The sequence below is a fragment of the Engystomops pustulosus genome, chromosome 2, assembly GCF_040894005.1.
Source record: "Engystomops pustulosus chromosome 2, aEngPut4.maternal, whole genome shotgun sequence".
In the NCBI taxonomy this organism is placed as follows: domain Eukaryota; kingdom Metazoa; phylum Chordata; class Amphibia; order Anura; family Leptodactylidae; genus Engystomops; species Engystomops pustulosus.
The window spans coordinates 259,555,914-259,576,906 of NC_092412.1; the positions used below are offsets into that span (position 1 = coordinate 259,555,914).

Here is a 20,993-nt window from a genome sequence, read left to right on the forward strand (position 1 = left end):
TGTAGGGCTGTATTATTTAGGCAGTGTAGTGCTGTGTTATTTAGGTAGTGTAGTGCTGTATTATTTAGGTAGTGTATGGCTGTATTATTTAGACAGTGTATGGCTATATTATTTAGGTAGTGTAGTGCTGTATTATTTAGGCAGTGTAGTGCTGTATTATTTAGGCAGTGTAGTGCTGTATTATTTAGGCAGTGTAGGGCTGCATTATTTAGGCAGTGTAGGGCTGTATTATTTAGGCAGTGTAGGGCTGTATTATATAGGGAGCGTAGTGTAGGGCTGTATTATTTAGGCAATGTAGTGCTGAATTATTTAGGCAGTGTAGTGCTGTATTAATTAGGCAGTGTAGGGCTGTATTATTTAGGCAGTGTATGGCTGTATTATGTAGGCAGTGCAGGGCTGTTTTATTTAGGCAGTGTAGGGCTGTATTTTTAAGGCAGTGTATGGCCGTATTAATTAGGAAGTGTAGGGCTGTATTACGTAGGCAGTGCAGGGCTGTATTTTTTAGGCAGTGTCGGGCTGTATTTTTAAGGCAGTGTATGGCTGTATTAATTAGGAAGTGTGGGGCTGTATTATTTAGGCAGTGTAGGGCTGTATTATTTAGGCAGTGTAGTGCAGTATTATTTAGGCAGTGTATGGCTGTATTAATTAGGCAGTGTATGGCTGTATTATTTAGGCAGTGTAGGGCTGTATTATTTAGGCAGTCCAGGGCTGTATTATTTAGGCAGTGTAGTGCAGTATTATTTAGGCAGTGTAGGGCTGTATTATTTAGGCAGTGTAGGGTTGTATTATTTAGATAGTGTAGTGCTGTATTATTTAGGTAGTGTAGGGCTGTATTATTTAGGCAGTGTAGGGCTGTATTATTTAGGCAGTGTAGTGCTGTATTATTTAGGCAGTGTGGTGCAGTATTATTTAGGCAGTGTAGTGCTGTATTATTTAGGCAGTGTAGTGCAGTATTATTTATGCAGTGTAGCGCTGTATTATTTAGGTAGTGTAGGGCTGTATTATTTAGGTAGTTCAGTGCTGTATTATTTAGGTAGTGTAGGGCTGTATTATTTAGGCAGTGTAGGGCTGTATTATTTAGGCAGTGTAGTGCTGTATTATTTAGGCAGTGTGGTGCAGTATTATTTAGGCAGTGTAGTGCTGTATTATTTAGGCAGTGTAGTGCAGTATTATTTATGCAGTGTAGCGCTGTATTATTTAGGCAGTGTAGGGCTGTATTATTTAGGCAGTGTATGGCTGTATTAATTAAGCAGTGTATGGCTGTATTAATTAGGCAGTGTAGGGCTGTATTATTTAGGCAGTGTAGGGCTGTATTATTTAGGCAGTGTATGGCTGTATTAATTAGGCAGTGTATGGCTGTATTATTTAGGCAGTGTAGGGCTGTATTATTTAGGCAGTCCAGGGCTGTATTATTTAGGCAGTGTAGTGCAGTATTATTTAGGCAGTGTAGGGCTGTATTATTTAGGCAGTGTAGGGTTGTATTATTTAGATAGTGTAGTGCTGTATTATTTAGGTAGTGTAGGGCTGTATTATTTAGGCAGTGTAGGGCTGTATTATTTAGGCAGTGTAGTGCTGTATTATTTAGGCAGTGTGGTGCAGTATTATTTAGGCAGTGTAGTGCTGTATTATTTAGGCAGTGTAGTGCAGTATTATTTATGCAGTGTAGCGCTGTATTATTTAGGTAGTGTAGGGCTGTATTATTTAGGTAGTTCAGTGCTGTATTATTTAGGTAGTGTAGTGTTGTATTATTTAGGCAGTGTAATGCAGTATTATTTAGGCAGTGTAGGGCTGTATTATTTAGGCAGTGTAGGGCTATATTATTTAGGCAGTGTAGTGCTGTATTATTTAGGCAGTGTAGTGCTGTATTATTTAGACAGTGTAGTGCTGTATTATTTAGGTAGTGTAGTGCTGTATTATTTAGGCAGTGTAGTGCTGTATTATGTAGGCAGTGTATGGCTGTATTATTTAGGCAGTGTAGTGCTGTATTATTTAGGCAGTGTAGGGTTGTATTATTTAGGCAGTGTAGGGTTGTATTATTTAGGTAGTGTAGTGCTGTATTATTTAGGCAGTGTAGTGCTGTATTATTTAGGCAGTGTAGTGCTGTATTATATAGGCAGTGTATGGCTGTATTATATAGGCAGTGTATGGCTGTATTATTTAGGCAGTGTAGTGCTGTATTATTTAGGTAGTGTAGTGCTGTATTATTTAGGCAGTGTAGTGCTGTATTATATAGGCAGTGTATGGCTGTATTATATAGGCAGTGTATGGCTGTATTATTTAGGCAGTGTAGGGCTGTATTATTTAGGTAGTGTAGTGCTGTATTATTTAGGCAGTGTAGGGCTGTATTATATAGGCAGTGTATGGCTGTATTATATAGGCAGTGTATGGCTGTATTATTTAGGCAGTGTAGTGCTGTATTATTTAGGTAGTGTACTGCTGTATTATTTAGGCAGTATAGTGCTGTATTATTTAGGCAGTGTAGTGCTGTATTATTTAGGTAGTGTAGTGCAGTATTATGTAGGCAGTGCAGGGCTGTATTATTTAGGTACTGTAGGGCTGTGCTATTTAGGCAGTGTAGTGCTGCATTATTTAGGCAGTAAAGGGCTGTATTATTTAGGCCGTGCAGGGCTGTATTATTTAGGCAGTGTAGGGCTGTATTATTTAGGCAGTGTATGGCTCTATTATTTAGGCAGTGTAGTGCTGTATTATTTAGGCAGTGTATTGCTGTATTATTTAGACAGTGTAGTGCTGTATTATTTAGGTAGTGTAGTGCTGTATTATTTAGGCAGTGTAGTGCTGTATTATGTAGGCAGTGTATGGCTGTATTATTTAGGCAGTGTAGTGCTGTATTATTTAGGCAGTGTAGGGTTGTATTATTTAGGCAGTGTAGGGTTGTATTATTTAGGTAGTGTAGTGCTGTATTATTTAGGCAGTGTAGTGCTGTATTATTTAGGCAGTGTAGTAATGTATTATGTAGGCAGTGTATGGCTGTATTATATAGGCAGTGTATGGCTGTATTATTTAGGCAGTGTAGTGCTGTATTATTTAGGTAGTGTAGTGCTGTATTATTTAGGCAGTGTAGGGCTGTATTGTGTAGGCAGTGTAGTGCTGTATTATTTAGGCAGTGTAGGGCTGTATTATGTAGGCAGTGTATGGCTGTATTATTTAGGTAGTGTAGTGCTGAATTATTTAGGTAGTGTAGTGCTGTATTATTTAGGCAGTGTAGTGCTGTATTATTTAGGTAGTGTAGTGCTGCATTATTTAGGCAGTATAGTGCTGTATTATTTAGGCAGTGTAGTGCTGCATTATTTAGGTAGTGTAGTGCAGTATTATGTAGGCAGTGCAGGGCTGTATTATTTAGGTACTGTAGGGCTGTGCTATTTAGGCAGTGTAGTGCTGCATTATTTAGGCAGTATAGGGCTGTATTATTTAGGCAGTGCAGGGCTGTATTATTTAGGCAGTGTAGGGCTGTATTATTTAGGTAATGTAGGGCTGTATTATTTAGGCAGTGTAGGGCTGTATTATTTAGGCAGTGTAGTGCTGCATTATTTAGGCAGTATAGGGCTGTATTATTTAGGCAGTGTATGGCTCTATTATTTAGGCAGTGTAGTGCTGTATTATTTAGGTAATGTAGGGCTGTATTATTTAGGTAATGTAGTGCTGTATTATTTAGGTAATGTAGTGCTGTATTATTTAGGTAGTGTAGTGCTGTATTATTTAGGCAGTATAGTGCTGTATTATTTAGGCAGTGTAGTGCTGTATTATTTAGGTAGTGTAGTGCAGTATTATGTAGGCAGTGCAGGGCTGTATTATTTAGGCAGTGTAGTGCTGTATTATTTAGGTAGTGTAGTGCTGTATTATTTAGGCAGTGAAGTGCTGTATTATTTAGGTAGTGTAGTGCTGTATTATTTAGGCAGTGTAGTGCTGTATTATGTAGGCAGTGTATGGCTGTATTATTTAGGCAGTGTAGTGCTGTATTATTTAGGTAGTGTAGTGCTGTATTATTTAGGCAGTGTAGTGCTGTATTATGTAGGCAGTGTATGGCTGTATTATTTAGGTAGTGTATGGCTGTATTATTTAGGCAGTGTAGGGCTGTATTATTTAGGTAGTGTAGTGCTGTATTATTTAGGCAGTGTAGGGCTGTATTATTTAGGCAGTGTAGTGCTGTATTATTTAGTCAGTGTAGTGCTGTATCATTTAGGCAGTGTAGGGCTGTATTATTTAGGCAGTGTAGGGCTGCATTATTTAGGCAGTGTAGGGCTGTATTATTTAGGCAGGGTAGGGCTGTATTATTTAGGCAGTGTATGGCTGTATTATTTAGGCAGTGTAGGGCTGTATTAATTAGGCAGTGTAGGGCTGTATTATTTAGGCAGTGTAGTGCTGTGTTATTTAGGTAGTGTAGTGCTGTATTATTTAGGTAGTGTATGGCTGTATTATTTAGGCAGTGTAGTGCTGTATTATTTAGGCAGTGTAGGGCTGCATTATTTAGGCAGTGTAGGGCTGCATTATTTAGGCAGTGTAGGGCTGTATTATTTAGGCAGTGTAGGGCTGCATTATTTAGGCAGTGTAGGGCTGTATTATTTAGGCAATGTAGTGCTGAATTATTTAGGCAGTGTAGTGCTGTATTAATTAGGCAGTGTAGGGCTGTATTATTTAGGCAGTGTATGGCTGTATTATTTAGGCAGTGTAGGGCTGTATTATTTAGGCAGTGTAGGGCTGTATTATTTAGGCAGCGTAGGGCTGTATTATTTAGGAAGTGTAGGGCTGCATTATTTAGGCCGTGTATGGCTGTATTATTTAGGCAGTGTATGGCTGTATTATTTAGGCAGTGTAGTGCTGTATTATTTAGGCAGTGTATGGCTGTATTATGTAGGCCGTGCAGGGCTGTTTTATTTAGGCAGTGTAGGGCTGTATTTTTAAGGCAGTGTATGGCCGTATTAATTAGGAAGTGTGGGGCTGTATTATGTAGGCAGTGCAGGGCTGTATTTTTTAGGCAGTGTCGGGCTGTATTTTTAAGGCAGTGTATGGCTGTATTAATTAGGAAGTGTGGGGCTGTATTATTTAGGCAGTGTATGGCTGTATTATTTAGGCAGTGTAGGGCTGTATTATTTAGGCAGTGTAGGGCTGTATTATTTAGGCAGCGTAGGGCTGTATTATGTAGGAAGTGTAGGGCTGCATTATTTAGGCCGTGTATGGCTGTATTATTTAGGCAGTGTTTGGCTGTATTATTTAGGCAGTGTATGGCTGTATTATGTAGGCAGTGCAGGGTTGTATTATTTAGGCAGTGTAGGGCTGTATTTTTAAGGCAGTGTATGGCCGTATTAATTAGGAAGTGTGGGGCTGTATTATGTAGGCAGTGCAGGGCTGTATTTTTTAGGCAGTGTCGGGCTGTATTTTTAAGGCAGTGTATGGCTGTATTAATTAGGAAGTGTGGGGCTGTATTATTTAGGCAGTGTGGGGCTGTATTATTTAGGCAGTGTGGGCTGTATTATGTAGGCAGTGTAGGGCTGTATTATTTAGGCAGTGTAGTGCTGTATTATTTAGGCAGTGTAGTGCAGTATTATGTAGGCAGTGTAGTGCTGTATTATTTAGGCAGTGTAGTGCTGTATTATTTAGGCAGTGTATGGCTGTATTATTTAGGCAGTGTAGTGCTGTATTATTTAGGCAGTGTAGTGCTGTATTATTTAGGCAGTGTAGGGCTGTATTATTTAGGCAGTGTAGTGCTGTATTATTTAGGCAGTGTAATGCAGTATTATTTAGGCAGTGTAGGGCTGTATTATTTAGGCAGTGTAGGGCTATATTATTTAGGCAGTGTAGGGCTGTATTATTTAGGCAGTGTAGGGCTGTATTATTTAGGCAGTGTATGGCTGTATTAATTAGGCAGTGTATGGCAGTATTAATTAGGCAGTGTAGGGCTGTATTATTTAGGCAGTGTAGGGCTGTATTATTTAGGCAGTGTATGGCTGTATTAATTCGGCAGTGTATGGCTGTATTAATTAGGCAGTGTAGGGCTGTATTATTTAGGCAGTCCAGGGCTGTATTATTTAGGCAGTGTAGGGCTGTATTATTTAGGCAGTGTAGTGCTGTATTATTTAGGCAGTGTAGGACTATATTATTTAGGCAGTGTAGGGCTGTATTATTTAGGCAGTGTAGTGCTGTATTATTTAGGTAGTGTAGTGCTGTATTATTTAGGCAGTGTAGGACTATATTATTTAGGTAGTGTAGTGCTGTATTATTTAGGCAGTGTAGGGCTGTATTATTTAGGCAGTGTAGTGCTGTATTATTTAGGTAGTGTAGTGCTGTATTATTTAGGCAGTGTAGTGCTGTATTATTTAGGCAGTGTAGGGCTGTATTATTTAGGCAGTGTAGGGCTGTATTATTTAGGTAATGTAGGGCTGTAGTACTTAGGCAGTGTAGTGCTGTATTATTTAGGGAGTGTAGTGCTGTATTATTTAGGCAGTGTAGTGCTGTATTATTTAGGCAGTGTAGTGCTGTATTATTTAGGCAGTGTAGGGCTGTATTATTTAGGCAGTGTATGGAAGCCGGTGTAGTCAGCTTCAGGCTATAGAAATTTGGATTTAATACAAATTTACTACAAATATTAAGAAATGAATGACCGACATCTGATCCTGACCGGTCATGAGGCACAATCCTTCCACGTCCGCAGCTTTTGCTCCAAATTCCGGAATTCTAATATTTGTCCAGGCTCCACAGACAAAGCCGACCCTGGCGTCACTTCATGGCCGAACAATGGGAAGAACAGCAATGACGTAAAGTGAGAAGTGGAGACAGATGGAGGGGGAGGGGGGGGGGGAGAGAACAAGCAGGAGAGGGCGAGGATAGGAACAAATCCTACTACTATGTCACATATATTACATACTAAGGAGTAAGATACTTCCTCCATCTCTTTCCTCACTATTGGGTCTCCCTTGAAAGGCCGATGACCTGATCCACCTGACAGTCCCTTTTCTTCATGCTGCATCAATCTCTAACATGGTAGTAAAAGGGTTAAACAGAAGGGATCTATAAGGATTGTAGTGATCTGAAAGTTGAGATTCTTATCTTTAAGATGACACCAGCAGCATGTTTCTAGGTACTATAGAAGAGAAGATGGGGGCTTCTGAAGTGACCATCCCCTGCAACCTCTAAATAAGACTCATCTCAGGCAAAATCTGACTCGTCTCTGCTCATTGTCACATGACTTTGGAGGAGATTTTTTTTTATAGGTAAACGAGATTCCAAATAAAAGAGGGAATTCTAGAAGAACCAAGATATAAGAGAAAAGATGGAGCCAGGGGCAGGGTGTGGCCCCTATAGATGACCCCGGCGGGGGGGGGGGGTGGAGGGCACCACAGCTCAGAGGTTATGGAATATGGGGGGCAGCCCCCCGGTTACTTACACTGGCCTTCTGCTCCTCCTCGCTCCCCCTGGGCTGCTCCAGAGAGGCTCTCCTGAGCGTGGGACTGCCGTCCGCTGGTCCGGTGGCTGGCACTGGCCTGGGCACAGCTGCCATCGCACCCCTGTCTCTGGACCAGCCCCCCCTCTTCTTATCCCATCTAATTCACGAGACTGAAGGGGGCAAAACAGAAACCAGACATCAGTTACATGTGAGAAGAACCGGCTGACATTCCCAGTGTGACCACAATGTATCCCTAAAATCTGACATCCGGGGGGACGACCTGCCCTGGTCATGTGCTGCACACCCAGAGAGGGATCAGGAAGTTCATCCCGAGAAATTATCATTTCCCAATGTTCCCTTACCTAAAGCATGGCCTCACACTGCTGTGCTCTATGCTCTCTGCAGCCAGTGTTAGCTATGGTCCCTGCAGACCTTTGTGGATTTTGTTAGTAGCAGCACGACTGTGATATATGGATTTATATTCCAGGATTGTAGCTTCACCAAGTGCACTTGGAGTGTATCCGCACACTGCAGTGCTCTGTGCTCTCTGCATTGAAGTGCTTGAAATCCTCTTACCTTTGTATAATTGTAACACAACCATAGCCATAGACAATACATAACACTGTCTGCAGAGAGCACAGAGCACAGCAGTGTGAGGTCTGATTACACATCTCTCCAGGGACAATACATAACACTGTCTGCAGAGAGCACAGAGCACAGCAGTGTGAGGTCTGATTACACATCTCTCCAGGGACAATACATAACACTGGCTAAATAGAGAGCACAGAGCACAGCAGTGTGAGGTCTGATTACACATCTCTCCAGGGAAAATACATAACACAGGCTGCAGAGAGCACAGAGCACAGCAGTGAGAGGTCTGATTACACATCTCTCCAGGGACAATACATAACAGGGGCTGCAGAGAGCACAGAGCACAGCAGTGTGAGGTCTGATTACACATCTCTCCAGGGACAATACATAACACTGGCTGCAGAGAGCACAGAGCACAGCAGTGTGAGGACTGATTACACATCTCTCCAGGGACAATACATAACACTGGCTGCAGAGAGCACAGAGCACAGCAGTGTGAGGTCTGATTACACATCTCTCCAGGGACAATACATAACACTGGCTGCAGAGAGCACAGCAGTGTGAGGTCTTATTACACATCTCTCCAGGGACAATACATAACACTGTCTGCAGAGAGCACAGAGCACAGCAGTGTGAGGTCTGATTACACATCTCTCCAGGGACAATACATAACACTGGCTAAATAGAGAGCACAGAGCACAGCAGTGTGAGGTCTGATTACACATCTCTCCAGGGAAAATACATAACACAGGCTGCAGAGAGCACAGAGCACAGCAGTGAGAGGTCTGATTACACATCTCTCCAGGGACAATACATAACAGGGGCTGCAGAGAGCACAGAGCACAGCAGTGTGAGGTCTGATTACACATCTCTCCAGGGACAATACATAACACTGGCTGCAGAGAGCACAGAGCACAGCAGTGTGAGGACTGATTACACATCTCTCCAGGGACAATACATAACACTGGCTGCAGAGAGCACAGAGCACAGCAGTGTGAGGTCTGATTACACATCTCTCCAGGGACAATACATAACACTGGCTGCAGAGAGCACAGCAGTGTGAGGTCTTATTACACATCTCTCCAGGGACAATACATAACACTGGCTGCAGAGAGCACAGAGCACAGCAGTGTGAGGTCTGATTACACATCTCTCCAGGGACAGTACATAACACTGGCTGCAGAGAGCACAGAGCACAGCAGTGTGAGGTCTGATTACACATCTCTCCAGGGACAATACATAACACTGGCTGCAGAGAGCACAGAGCACAGCAGTGTGAGGTCTGATTACACATCTCTCCAGGGACAATACATAACACTGGCTGCAGAGAGCACAGAGCACAGCAGTGTGAGGTCTGATTACACATCTCTCCAGGGACAGTACATAACACTGTCTGCAGAGAGCACAGAGCACAGCAGTGTGAGGTCTGATTACACATCTCTCCAGGGACAATACATAACACTGGCTGTAGAGAGTGCAGAGCACAGCAGTGTGAGGTCTGATTATACATCTCTCCAGGGACAATACATAACACTGGCTGCAGAGAGCACAGAGCACAGCAGTGTGAGGTCTGATTACACATCTCTCTAAGGACAATACATAAGACTGGCTACAGAGAGCACAGAGCACAGCAGTGTGAGGTCTGATTACACATCTCTCCAGGGACAATACATAACACTGGCTGCAGAGAGCACAGAGCACAGCAGTGTGAGGTCTGATTACACATCTCTCCAGGGATAATACCTAACACTGGCTGCACAGAGCACAGAGCACAGCAGTGTGAGGTATGATTACACATCTCTCCAGGGACAATACATAACACTGGCTGCAGGGAGCACAGAGCACAGCAGTGTGAGGTCTGATTACACATCTCTGCAGGGACAATACATAACACTGGCTGCAGAGAGCACAGAGCACAGCAGTGTGAGGTATGATTACACATCTCTCCAGGGACAGTACATAACACTGGCTGCAGAGAGCACAGCAGTGTGAGGTCTGATCACACATCTCTCCAGGGACAATACATAACACTGGCTGTAGAGAGCGCAGAGAACAGCAGTGTGAGGTATGATTACACATCTCTCCAGGGACAATACATAACACTGGCTGCAGAGAGCACAGAGCACAGCAGTGTGAGGTCTGATTACACATCTCTCCAGGGACAATACATAACACTGGCTGTAGAGAGCGCAGAGAACAGCAGTGTGAGGTATGATTACACATCTCTCCAGGGACAATACATAACACTGGCTGCAGAGAGCACAGAGCACAGCAGTGTGAGGTCTGATTACACATCTCTCCAGGGACAATACATAACACTGGCTGTAGAGAGCGCAGAGAACAGCAGTGTGAGGTATGATTACACATCTCTCCAGGGACAATACATAACACTGGCTGCAGAGAGCACAGAGCACAGCAGTGTGAGGTCTGATTACACATCTCTCCAGGGACAATACATAACACTGGCTACAGAGAGCACAGAGCACAGCAGTGTGAGGTCTGATTACACATCTCTCCAGGGACAATACAGAACACTGGCTGCAGAGAGCACAGAGCACAGCAGTGTGAGGTCTGATTACACATCTCTCCAGGGACAATACATAACAGTGGGTGCAGAGAGCACAGAGCACAGCAGTGTGAGGACACACCTTAAGTGCACTAATCCTGGAATATATTTATCACAGTCCTGTTGCTACTAGCAACATATTTAGGCACATTTACTTACCTGTCAGACGAAGTTCCCCTGATCGTGCGCCTGATATCCTGCATGTGACTTTTTTTGTGGTGCACCTTTAACATCGGGCGTGCGACACAATTTAAAAGTTAAATACGGCGCGCAGTCCAAATCAGTCGGATCATCCAACACACGCCCCCTAATTTGTGTCACATGACAGGCAGCGCAGCCATGTCACAAAATGATCGCGTGCGCCACAATCCCAGCGCAGACACTTCTTATACCTGTGCAAGACGTTTTAGCCATGAGGAACGTGCACAGACCGACTAAAGTGCAGCGCAGAGCCCTTAGCAAATGAGCCCCAATGTGTCACTGTTGCTATGGCTACATAAAAGTAACAGTTACTATGACAGGCACACAACGCTGACACCTTCAGGAGCACGCTGGTACTGCAAGTCAGGAATTACATATTGGGGCTCATTTACTATGGGCCCACAGACCGCACTTTCAATAAGCCCCAATGTCTACTCTCATCATGGGCTGCCTGTGGGACGCAGGACAGGTCTTCCAGAGACAATTACACCAATATCTATGTATGTAGACACCTCCTACATTGTGCAATGCCCTCCAGCGCTTTACACCTTCCTGCAACTTTGTATCAACATCTTATATTGTGTAACAATGGAGGCAGAGGGGCCGCACCTCATAAAGTAACGCACATCGCTCATACACGTCACGTATGTTACTTATATCTTTACATAATCACCAGGACTGGGTGAACCATTAGTCAATGAATAAGATGATTAGTTACAGGCAGCAGTTATCTGTAATATTCTTACTCCTATTGTAGAATAAGATATACACTCTATATTCTCTTGGTCAGAGGACATGAACCGTATTTTTCGGACTATAAGGCGCACAAAAAATCCTTCGATTCTCTAAGAAATCAAAGGTGCGCCTTGTAGTCAAGTGCGCCTTATATATGTACCGTACTTACAGACAACAGCTGCCTTGAACTGTGCACTGGTCTTCCACATGCTGGTCATTCATCCTTATAATCCGGTGTGCCTTATAGTCCAGTGCGCCTTATATATGAACCGTACTTACAGACAACAGCTGCCTTGTACTGTGCACTGGTCTGCCACCTGCTGGTCATTCTCCTTATAATCAGGTGCGCCTTATAGTCCAGTGCGCCGTATATATGAACCGTACTTACAGACAACAGCTGCCTTGTACTGTGCACTGGTCTGCCACCTGCTGGTCATTCTCCTTATAATCAGGTGCGCCTTATAGTCCAGTGCGCCGTATATATGAACCGTACTTACAGACAACAGCTGCCTTGTACTGTGCACTGGTCTGCCACCTGCTGGTCATTCTCCTTATAATCAGGTGCGCCTTATAATCATGTGCACCTTATATATGAACCGTACTTACAGACAACAGCTGCCTTGTACTGTGCACTGGTCTGCCACCTGCTGGTCATTCTCCTTATAATCAGGTGCGCCTTATAATCCGGTGCGCCTTATATATGAACCTAGACCTTTAAGCAGGCATTTATCGAAGGTGCGCCTTATAATTAGAAAAATACGGTAGTAACAGGGTGATTACAAGAATAAAGAATGTATATAAATCCTATGGGGACTGGGAAAGGAGGATCATTATAGCGGGAGAATGGAAAGAGGGGATTACATGGAGGAAGGTCCCTGCGGTCCCAGGGTCAGGACATTCACCTGCTGTCACATGCAGAAAAGTTACTTTATTACCCCAGGGGTCACTGGAGACAATGCACGGCAGAGGTCAATGTAACTACATCGGTTTAGTAAGAGGGGAGATAATAACATGAAGAAAAGTTACTGCACCAACCACCGGGGACACCGGACGGGGGGAAAACATGAAGAAAGGATCCGAGATGACGTGAATAAGCAGGGGGTGACATCAAGAAAAGTTACTGTTTTAAGACCCCCCATAGGGTTCTGGGGGCTATAAAGGGAAAATATAATAGTAACAGGATTTGGTTTGGAGGTAAAGTTTCTGTCTCCTCAAGACTCTGAAGACTGAACAGAGGACGATAGACAACAACAGTCTGTGAAAAGGGATGATAAGAGGAGATAATAATAATATTATAATAATAATCTTTATTTATATAGCGCACACAGATTACGCAGTTTGCCAAATCGGTCCTTGTCCCCCAAAGGGGCTCATAATCTAATCATCCTACCAATATGTTTTGGAGTGTGGGCGGAAACCAGAGGACCCGGAGGAAACACGGAGAGAACATACAAAGGCTTTGCAGATGTTGACCCTGAGACTAGAACCCAGGACCCCAGAGCTGCAAGGCTCAAGTGTTACCCACTAAGCCACCGTGCTGAGAAGAAGTTCCTTCGCTCCCTCTGATGTCACTGGAGGTTGTACATAGAAGAGTTTACTATACCCGCCTGTGATTGGTTAGAGGGCGATAACATGGAGAAGGGTTCCTGTATCCCATTGTATTTACTTGATTGGTACAGGGAAATGCTGGAATAGATTGTGATTAAAGCTCCTGTAATCCCCAGGGGTCACGGCTGATGTATTGGGATTAATTAAGGGGGATAAGTCAGAAGGGGGGATACAACAAAGAAAAGTTCCTGAAAGTTTCCTGGTACAAACAAGGAGGAGCTAACAGTAAAATCCAGTGATTGGTAAGAGGGCGATAACATGGAGAAGCTCCTGGATCCCCCAGGGCAGTGATGGCGAACCTTTTGGAGACAGAGTGCCCAAACTACAACCAAAATCCACTTATTTACCGGGAAGTGCCAACATAGCTTTTTAAGAAGTAACTTGCTTCCTGTTCTTCCACATCTTTCTACTGTATCGCCCCCCTGAGGCAACCAATACAGTTGAAAGAAGGAGGGCAAATTCAGACTCTCGTTGTAGCTTCTCTCCAGGGTCTCTCTGTAGAGGAGGAATGAAGGGTCCAGCAGGAGGATGACCTCCAAAGATAATGCACTTCCCGCAGTTCCAACCAGCCAAAGAAGTGTCGCTTTAAAATAGCGCTGAGAACAGCATCTCTCAGGTTGCCTGGGACTGCAAGAATATTTGGTGGATTTGTTCCTGTGTGGTGAACTCTGTCCTGGGGTGATGGTCTGAGTGCCCACAGAAATGTCTCCGAGTGCCACCTCTGGCACCCGTGCCATAGGTTCGCCACCACTGCCCCAGGGGATGAATGATCTCAAAGGATCTCCATGGTCAGCGGTGATTGATAAGCAGAGTGATAACACATTTTCTGAGCCCAGTAGTGGGCAGTATAGCGCTGCTCTCTGAATCCTGATGCCATTTGTAAGCTAAGACTTTGAGCGCACCAGAATATTGTAACCATCGCTCCAGGGCACATCTATCATTAGGTAATGGTTGTGGATTTGTTCTGTGGAGCCTGTGACTCATCCCACAGGGGAAGATTACAGTCATCCTCTGCCTGCCTGTACTGGCTGATAACAGAGAACACCACAAAATATACACCGCAAGGTCACATAAGTACAAGCAGGGATGAAGTATAAAGATGGCACAGCTCGGAGATCGGTATTATGTGTCTGTGATGAAAAAGATTGTATGAAGAACAGCCTCACCACATTACATTACTGCCTCTGATACCAAGGATCAGGGGGACATTGGGAGGGGGAGCAGTGTGAGAGTGCCCAGAGGAGACAGTCCCTAGGATCAGAAGGGAGGGGGAGCCGTGAGAGAGTGCCCAGAGGAGACAGTCCCTAGGATCAGAAGGGAGGGGAAGCAGTGAGAGAGTGCCCTGAGGAGACAGTCCCTAGGATCAGAAGGGAGGGGGAGCCGTGAGAGAGTGCCCAGAGGAGACAGTCCCTAGGATCAGAAGGGAGGGGGAGCCGTGAGAGAGTGCCCAGAGGAGACAGTCCCTAGGATCAGAAGGGAGGGGAAGCAGTGAGAGAGTGCCCTGAGGAGACAGTCCCTAGGATCAGAAGGGAGGGGAAGCAGTGAGAGAGTGCCCAGGGGAGACAGTCCCTAGGATCAGAAGGGAGGGGGAGCAGTGAGAGAGTGCCCAGGGGAGACAGTCCCTAGGATCAGAAGGGAGGGGGAGCAGTGTGAGAGTGCCCAGAGGAGACAGTCCCTAGGATCAGAAGGGAGGGGGAGCAGTGAGAGAGTGCCCAGAGGAGACAGTCCCTAGGATCAGAAGGGAGGGGAAGCAGTGAGAGAGTGCCCAGGGGAGACAGTCCCTAGGATCAGAAGGGAGGGGGAGCAGTGAGAGAGTGCCCAGGGGAGACAGTCCCTAGGATCAGAAGGGAGGGGGAGCAGTGAGAGAGTGCCCAGGGGAGACAGTCCCTAGGATCAGAAGGGAGGGGGAGCAGTGAGAGAGTGCCCAGGGGAGACAGTCCCTAGGATCAGAAGGGAGGGGGAGCAGTGTGAGAGTGCCCAGAGGAGACAGTCCCTAGGATCAGAAGGGAGGGGAAGCAGTGAGAGAGTGCCCAGGGGAGACAGTCCCTAGGATCAGAAGGGAGGGGAAGCAGTGAGAGAGTGCCCAGAGGAGACAGTCCCTAGGATCAGAAGGGAGGGGAATAGTGAGAGAGTGCCCAGAGGAGACAGTCCCTAGGATCAGAAGGGAGGGGGAGCAGTGAGAGAGTGCCCAGAGGAGAGAGTCCCTAGGATCAGAAGGGAGGGGAATAGTGAGAGAGTGCCCAGAGGAGACAGTCCCTAGGATCAGAAGGGAGGGGAAGCAGTGAGAGAGTGCCCAGAGGAGACAGTCCCCAGGATCAGAAGGGAGGGGATGCAGTGAGAGAGTGCCCAGAGGATACAGTCCCCAGGATCAGAAGGGAGGGGAAGCAGTGAGAGAGTGCCCAGAGGAGACAGTCCCCAGGATCAGAAGGGAGGGGAAGCAGTGAGAGAGTGCCCAGAGGAGACAAACCCCAGGATCAGAAGGGAGGGGAAGCAGTGAGAGAGTGCCCAGAGGAGACATTCCCTGGGATCAGAAGGGAGGGGAAGCAGTGAGAGAGTGCCCAGAGGAGACAGTCCCTAGTGCCAGTATAGAGGGGGAGTAATGTGGGAGTGCTGGGAGGAGACTGTCACTAGTGTCAGTACAGAGGAGGAGCAGTGTGAGAGTGCTGGGAGGAGACTGTCACTAGTGTCAGTACAGAGGGGGAGCAGTGTGGGAGTGCTGGGAGGAGACTGTCCCTAGTGTCAGTATAGAGGGGGAGCAGTGTGGGAGTGCTGGGAGGAGACGGTCCCTAGTGTCAGTACAGAGGAGGAGCAGTGTGAGAGTGCTGAGAGGAGACTGTCCCTAGTGTCAGTACAGAGGAGGAGCAGTGTGGGAGTGCTGGGAGAAGACTGGCCCTAGTGTCAGTATAGAGGGGGAGCAGTGTGGGAGTGCTGGGAGGAGACTGTCCCTAGTGTCAGTATAGAGGGAGAGCAGTGTGAGAGTGCTGGGAGAAGACTGTTCCTAGTGTCAGTACAGAGGGGGAGCAGTGTGAGAGTGCTGGGAGGAGACTGTCCCTAGTGTCACTACAGAGGAGGAGCAGTGTGAGAGTGCTGGGAGGAGACTGTCCCTAGTGTCAGTACAGAGGAGGAGCAGTGTGAGAGTGCTGGTAGGAGACTGTCCCTAGTGTCAGTACAGATGTGAAGCAGTGTGAGAGAGAGGGGGAGCAGTGTGAGAGTGCTGGGAGGAGACTGGCCCTAGTGTCAGTACAGAGGGGGAGCAGTGTGAAAGTGCTGGGAAAAGACTGTCCCTAGTGCCAGTATAGAGGGGGAGCAGTGTGGGAGTACTGGGATGAGACTGTCCCTAGTGTCAGTACAGAGGGGGAGCAGTGTGAGAGTGCTGAGAAGAGACTGTCCCTAGTGTCAGTACAGAGGGTAAGCAGTGTGAGAGTGTTGGGAGGAGACTGTCCCTAGTGTCAGTACAGAGGGGGAACAGTGTGAGAGTGCAGGCAGGAGACTAGCCCTAGTGTCAGTACAGAGGGGGAGCAGTGTGAGAGTGCTGGGAGAAGACTGTCCCTAGTGTCAGTACAGAGGGGGAGCAGTGTGAGAGTGCTGGGAGGAGACTGTCCCTAGTGTCAGTACAGTGGGGAAGCAGTGTGAGAGTGCTGGTAGGAGACTGTCCCTAGTGTCAGTACAGAGGGGGAGCAGTGTGAGAGTGCTGGGAGGAGACTGTCCCTGGTGTCAGTACAGAGGGGAAGCAGTGTGAGAGTGCTGGAAGAAGACTGTTCCTAGTGTCAGTACAGAGGGGGAGCAGTGTGAGAGTGCTGGGAGAAGACTGTTCCTAGTGTCAGTACAGAGGGGGAGCAGTGTGAGAGTGCAGGGAGGAGACTGTTACTAGTGTCAGTACAGAGGGGGGGCAGTGTGAGAGTGCTGGGAGGAGACTGTCACTAGTGTCAGTACAGAGGGGGAGCAGTGTGAGTGTGCTGGGAGAAGACTGTCCCTAGTGTCAGTACAGAGGAGGGGCAGTGTGAGAGTGCTGGGAGGAGACTGTCCCTAGTGTCAGTATAGAGGGGGAGCAGAGTGAGAGTGCTGGGAGGAGACTGTCCCTAGTGCCAGTACAGAGGGGGAGCAGTGTGAGAGTGCTGGGAGGAGACTGTCCCTAGTGTCAGTACAGAGAAGGAGCAGTGTGAGAGTGCAGATTGTGAAAGTGCTGGGAGGAGACTATCTCTAGTGTCAGTACAGTGGGGGGGCAGTGTGAGAGTGCAGGGAGAAGACTGTCCCTAGTGTCAGTACAGAGGGGAAGCAGTGTGAGAGTGCTGGAAGAAGACTGTTCCTAGTGTCAGTACAGAGGGGGAGCAGTGTGAGAGTGCTGGGAGAAGACTGTTCCTAGTGTCAGTACAGAGGGGGAGCAGTGTGAGAGTGCAGGGAGGAGACTGTTCCTAGTGTCAGTACAGAGGGGTGGCAGTGTGAGAGTGCTGGGAGACTGTCACTAGTGTCAGTACAGAGGGGGAGCAGTGTGAGTGTGCTGGGAGAAGACTGTCCCTAGTGTCAGTACAGAGGAGGGGCAGTGTGAGAGTGCTGGGAGGAGACTGTCCCTAGTGTCAGTATAGAGGGGGAGCAGAGTGAGAGTGCTGGGAGGAGACTGTCCCTAGTGCCAGTACAGAGGGGGAGCAGTGTGAGAGTGCTGGGAGGAGACTGTCCCTAGTGTCAGTACAGAGGAGGAGCAGTGTGAGAGTGCAGATTTTGAAAGTGCTGGGAGGAGACTATCTCTAGTGTCAGTACAGTGGGGGGGGCAGTGTGAGAGTGCAGGGAGAAGACTGTCCCTAGTGTCAGTACAGAGGGGAAGAAGTGTGAGAGTGCAGGGAGGAGACTGTCCCTAGTGTCAGTACAGAGGGGGAGCAGTGTGAGAGTGCAGGGAGGAGACTGTCCCTAGTGTTAGTACAGAGGGGGAGCAGTGTGAGAGTGCTGGGAGAAGACTGTCCCTAGTGTCAGTACAGTGGGGGGGGGAGTGTGAGAGTGCAGGGAGAAGACTGTCCCTAGTGTCAGTACAGAGGGGAAGAAGTGTGAGAGTGCAGGGAGGAGACTGTCCCTAGTGTTAGTACAGAGGGGGAGCAGTGTGAGAGTGCAGGGAGGAGACTGTCCCTAGTGTCAGTACAGAGGGGGAGCAGTGTGAGAGTGCAGGGAGAAGACTGTCCCTAGTGTCAGTACAGAGGGGAAGAAGTGTGAGAGTGCAGGGAGGAGACTGTCCCTAGTGTTAGTACAGAGGGGAAGCAGTGTGAGAGTGCAGGGAGGAGACTGTCCCTAGTGTCAGTACAGAGGGGGAGCAGTGTGAGAGTGCAGGGAGGAGACTGTCCCTAGTGTCAGTACAGAGGGGGAGCAGTGTGAGAGTGCAGGGAGGAGACTGTCCCTAGTGTCAGTATAGAGGGAGAGCAGTGTGAGAGTGCAGGCAGGAAACTGTCCCTAGTGTCAGTACAGAGTGGGAGCAGTGTGAGCGTGCTGGGAGGAGACAGTCCCTAGTGTCAGTACATAGGGGGAACAGTGTGAGAGTGCTGGGAGGAGACAGTCCCTAGTGTCAGTACAGAGGGGGGCAGTGTAAGAGTGCAGGCAGGAAACTGTCCCTAGTGTCAGTACATAGGGGAAGCAGTGTGAGAGTGCTGGGAGGAGACTGGCCCTAGTGTCAGTACATAGGGGAAGCCGTGTGAGAGTGCTGGGAGGAGACTGGCCCTAGTGTGCGTACAGAAGGGGGGCAGTGTGAGAGTGTTGGGAGGAGACTGTCCCTAGTGTCAGTACAGAGGGGGGGCAGTGTGAGAGTGCAGGGAGGAGACTGTCACTAGTGTCAGTACAGAGGGGGAGCAGTGTGAGAGTGCAGGGAGGAGACTGTCCCTAGTGTCAGTACAGAGCGAGAGCAGTGTGAGAGTGCAGGCAGGAAACTGTCCCTAGTGTCAGTACAGAGGAGGAGCAGTGTGAGAGTGCTGGGAGGAGACTGTCCCTAGTGTCAGTACAGAGGGGGAGCAGTGTGAGAGTGCAGGCAGGAGACTAGCCCTAGTGTCAGTACAGAGGGGGAGCAGTGTGAGAGTGCTGGGAGGAGACTGTCCCTAGTGTCAGTACAGAGGGGGGCAGTGTAAGAGTGCTGGGAGGAGACTGTCCCTAGTGTCAGTACAGAGGGGGGCAGTGTAAGAGTGCAGGCAGGAAACTGTCCCTAGTGTCAGTACATAGGGGAAGCAGTGTGAGAGTGCTGGGAGGAGACAGTCCCTAGTGTTAGTACAGAGGGGGGCAGTGTAAGAGTGCTGGGAGGAGACTGTCCCTAGTGTCAGTACAGAGGGGGAGCAGTGTGAGAGTGCAGGCAGGAGACTAGCCCTAGTGTCAGTACAGAGGGGGAGCAGTGTGAGAGTGCTGGGAGGAGACTGTCCCTAGTGTCAGTACAGAGGGGGGCAGTGTGAGAGTGCTGGGAGGAGACTGTCCCTAGTGTCAGTACAGAGGGGGGCAGTGTAAGAGTGCAGGCAGGAAACTGTCCCTAGTGTCAGTACATAGGGGAAGCAGTGTGAGAGTGCTGGGAGGAGACAGTCCCTAGTGTTAGTACAGAGGGGGGCAGTGTAAGAGTGCTGGGAGGAGACTGTCCCTAGTGTCAGTACAGAGGGGGAGCAGTGTGAGAGTGCTGGGAGGAGACTGTCCCTAGTGTCAGTACAGAGGGGGAGCAGTGTGAGAGTGCAGGCAGGAGACTGTCCCTAGTGTCAGTACATAGGGGAAGCAGTGTGAGAGTGCTGGGAGGAGACAGTCCCTAGTGTTAGTACAGAGGGGGGCAGTGTAAGAGTGCTGGGAGGAGACTGTCCCTAGTGTCAGTACAGAGGGGGAGCAGTGTGAGAGTGCTGGGAGGAGACTGTCCCTAGTGTCAGTACAGAGCGAGAGCAGTGTGAGAGTGCAGGCAGGAAACTGTCCCTAGTGTCAGTACAGAGGAGGAGCAGTGTGAGAGTGCTGGGAGGAGACTGTCCCTAGTGTCAGTACAGAGGGGGAGCAGTGTGAGAGTGCAGGCAGGAGACTAGCCCTAGTGTCAGTACAGAGGGGGAGCAGTGTGAGAGTGCTGGGAGGAGACTGTCCCTAGTGTCAGTACAGAGGGGGGCAGTGTAAGAGTGCTGGGAGGAGACTGTCCCTAGTGTCAGTACAGAGGGGGGCAGTGTAAGAGTGCAGGCAGGAAACTGTCCCTAGTGTCAGTACATAGGGGAAGCAGTGTGAGAGTGCTGGGAGGAGACAGTCCCTAGTGTTAGTACAGAGGGGGGCAGTGTAAGAGTGCTGGGAGGAGACTGTCCCTAGTGTCAGTACAGAGGGGGAGCAGTGTGAGAGTGCAGGGAGGAGACTGTCCCTAGTGTTAGTACAGAGGGGGGCAGTGTAAGAGTGCTGGGAGGAGACTGTCCCTAGTGTCAGTACAGAGGGGGAGCAGTGTGAGAGTGCAGGGAGGAGACTGTCCCTAGTGTCAGTACAGAGGGGGGGCAGTGTGAGAGTGCTGGACCAAGGCATCCCAAAGTGTCAGAAATGGGGAGGAAAACATATAAATGCTGGGAGGAGACTGTCGCCAGTTACAGAAGGGAGGGGGAGCAGGGTTTGGAGGAGACTGTCTGTAGTGTCAGTACAGAGGGGGAGCAGTGTGATTGTGCGGGAAGTTTATGCAGCAGTAAGTGTCGTTTAATAATTCTTTTTTTGGACAACAGTACAATAGTAAGAGCAGAACTGAATAAATCCTCCTGAAGGGTCCAATTTCGGAAAAACAGCACCGAACCCTCTACAGGCCAAAGCAGTGACATCATTCATACATAATTAATAGCCCTGACACTTATACCAACCCGAAAGACGTGGAACCCAAAATAACTTAAAATTGTTGTGGTTGTGTTCTTAAAGGGGATTGGGTCTGATTAAAAGACAGGGGCT

General features: G+C 47.8%; 1 protein-coding gene across 6 annotated transcripts in view; it reads right to left on the reverse strand.

Annotated features, from left to right (window-relative positions):
* The window catches only part of GRAMD1C (GRAM domain containing 1C), a 145,865-nt gene that overhangs the window by 82,476 nt on the left and 42,396 nt on the right, over positions 1–20,993 (reverse strand). The window contains exons 1-2 of one of the 6 annotated variants that reach the window (XM_072138943.1): positions 10,949–11,006; positions 7,400–7,569 (exon numbers count right to left, since the gene is read on the reverse strand). The exons of 3 other annotated variants lie outside the window; for them this stretch is intronic. In XM_072138943.1, the coding sequence (XP_071995044.1) occupies positions 7,400–7,513 (114 nt within the window). In that variant the 5' untranslated portion in view covers positions 7,514–7,569; positions 10,949–11,006. Of the gene's footprint in view, positions 1–7,399; positions 7,570–10,715; positions 11,007–20,993 lie in introns of those variants that run through there. 2 more of the 6 variants (XM_072138941.1, XM_072138942.1) reach the window with 2 other exon arrangements.